The sequence below is a fragment of the Crocodylus porosus genome, unplaced genomic scaffold (genome assembly GCF_001723895.1).
Source record: "Crocodylus porosus isolate Cpor-Errol unplaced genomic scaffold, CroPor_comp1, whole genome shotgun sequence".
Lineage (NCBI taxonomy): Eukaryota > Metazoa > Chordata > Crocodylia > Crocodylidae > Crocodylus > Crocodylus porosus.
In genome coordinates this window covers 6,250,915-6,253,025 of record NW_017728937.1, presented here as the reverse complement: position 1 = coordinate 6,253,025, position 2,111 = coordinate 6,250,915, and the positions used below count along the sequence as shown (strand labels likewise).

Sequence of the window (2,111 nt, the reverse complement as noted above, 5' to 3'; positions counted from 1 at the left end):
CAGCGCGGCCTACACAAAATGGCGGCGACGGTGGCAGGCTCGGCCCCAGCTCGAGCCCACCCCTCTCTTCGCTTGTTCGTTGGCTAGGGGTGCCTGTCGATCACGCTACAGGAGGAGACTGAGGACCAAAAGCTGTCGAGCGTTCTCAGCGTGAGCCCGCCCCCCACTCTGCAGCCTGGCTGGGGTGGCGTCATCGCTGCGGTCGAGGATTGGACGAGCGGGACAATGGGAGTGTTCCATTGGGACGAGGGATGGGGGGGAGCAGACAGAACAGTTTGTTCCTTGGGGCGGTTCCACTACGGCTCTGTGTGGGATTGACGAGTCCCTTGGGAGTGGATGAGGGGGCACTGATAATGGCCTGTCCCATCGGGCCTCTGGATGGGGGAGCAGTGATAATGGCGTGTCCCATTTGGGTCTCTGGATGGGGAGCGGTGATAATGGACCGTGCCATTTGGATCTCTGGACGGGGGGGTCAAGTGATAATGGACTGTCCCACTGGGTCCTGATAGGGAGAACACGTCATGGACCATGCCATTAGGGTGCTGGATGGGGGTAGTGGACTGTACGTTAGGAGTCTGGTGGGTGCCCCTCTACTGGGGCAATGGCACACCCCATGGGGCTGCTAGCAGGGGGCAGAGGGGTGCCCAGGACTGCACCCCATTGGGCCAGCTTGCATGGAGGCCTGCAGTGGGGGCTCCCAGGCTTTGGCCTGCGCCCGGTCCTGGGGGGTGGAAGGAAGGGAGGAGGCGGTGGCGTCTTTACGCAGACTCTTTATTTTGGAGTTTCTGTCAAAAGTCGGAACAGGTGCGACTGCAAACACGTGAATAATGTTTCCCACAAGCACAGAAATATCACCAGGACACGCTCAGGGGGCGCGCGGGGCCGGAGCCAACACGGGAGCCAGCCCCAGCGCCCTCGGGCCCAGGCAGAGGCTGCCACGCGCCCGCCCTGGGTGGCTCCCCCTGGCAGGCGGGTGGGCAGGGGGCAGCTCTCTCCTCCGCCATCGCCGGGGTGGGGGGCTTCAGCAAGCGCTCGGGGCAGGAAGGCACAAGTCAGAAACAAGTCACGTCCCGGGGCCGCGGGAGGCAAAGGAAATCAGCTGGGGTTGTGGGGGCAAAGCGGGGGGGGGAACACAAGGTCCTAGCCGGGTGTGGGGTCCCCCCCGCCGACGCCCCTGTGAATGCCAGGCCGGCAGAGCTCAGCATGGGGAGGGTGAGATCGTGAGCCAGCCTCCGCCCCAGGCCCAGGCAGGGCGCCCCTTCCCCAGCCTGCTGCGTGTCGCCGGCAGGCCCCCCAGCTTGGAAAGAGAGAGCCCCCTGGGATGGGAAAGGGGGTGGGGGGCTGCAGAGACCCCCTCCTGGCCCTCGGTGCTCCCGGCCATGCTGCGTCCCAGCTCGGCAGCCCCAACCCCCAGTACCCTTGTGCCTTGTGCCCTGCAAGCTTTTGCCCCCCGCCCCTTCCCAGCAAACCCCCAGCAGCCACCCCACACTGCCCTACACCCTGAGCCTGGAGCCCCGCGGGCCCTACCCGTGTCCCTCCATCGGTCCCATGGATTAAATAGCCGGTGGTGCGGTCCTGGCAGCAGCAGCCCCCCTGCCCCCCCGGGCCCCTATTTGTTCTTCTTGAAGAAGCTGAAGCGTTTCTCGCGGTCCCTCTCCTTGCCCTCCTTGCTGCGCAGGGTGACGGGGCCCTCGGCGGCCGGCACAGGCGGCATACTCATGGCCCGCGTCATGCCCCGGCCCGGCCCCGCGGGCGGCTCCTCTGTGTCCCACTGGGGAGTGGGGCCACCGGCTGCTGAGGTGTTGATCACCCGCATCCAGGTGCTCATCTCCGCCTGGGGGGAGCCAAATGGGGGTCAGTGGGGGTCACGTGAACTGTGCGGGGGTCCAGGGCTGGCATGGGGCACCCCCAGGGGAGGGAGCAGCCAGGACTCACCTCGTCCTTAGCCTGGAATAAATATTCTCTGCCGTCGCTCAACCTGCAGGGAGAAATGGACGCGGGCTTCACGCACCATCGCCAGCGCCCCACCCCTGCCCCTCTCAGAGCTGCCCCACGGCTTGCCTGCACAGCCTGTCCCGAGGCCCATCCCCCCAACCCCCCAGAACATCCCT

The 2,111-nt window shown here is 66.1% G+C and overlaps 1 protein-coding gene across 1 annotated transcript in view; it reads right to left on the bottom strand.

Moving 5' to 3' along the window:
• Positions 1-754: 754 nt before the first annotated feature.
• Positions 755-2,111, bottom strand: part of SPTBN2 (spectrin beta, non-erythrocytic 2) — a 21,441-nt gene continuing 20,084 nt past the window's right edge. The window contains exons 37-38 of the mRNA XM_019547365.1: positions 1,936-1,978; positions 755-1,834 (exon numbers count right to left, since the gene is read on the bottom strand). Coding sequence (XP_019402910.1) covers positions 1,610-1,834; positions 1,936-1,978 — 268 coding nt within the window. The 3' untranslated portion in view covers positions 755-1,609. The remainder of the gene's footprint in view (positions 1,835-1,935; positions 1,979-2,111) is intronic.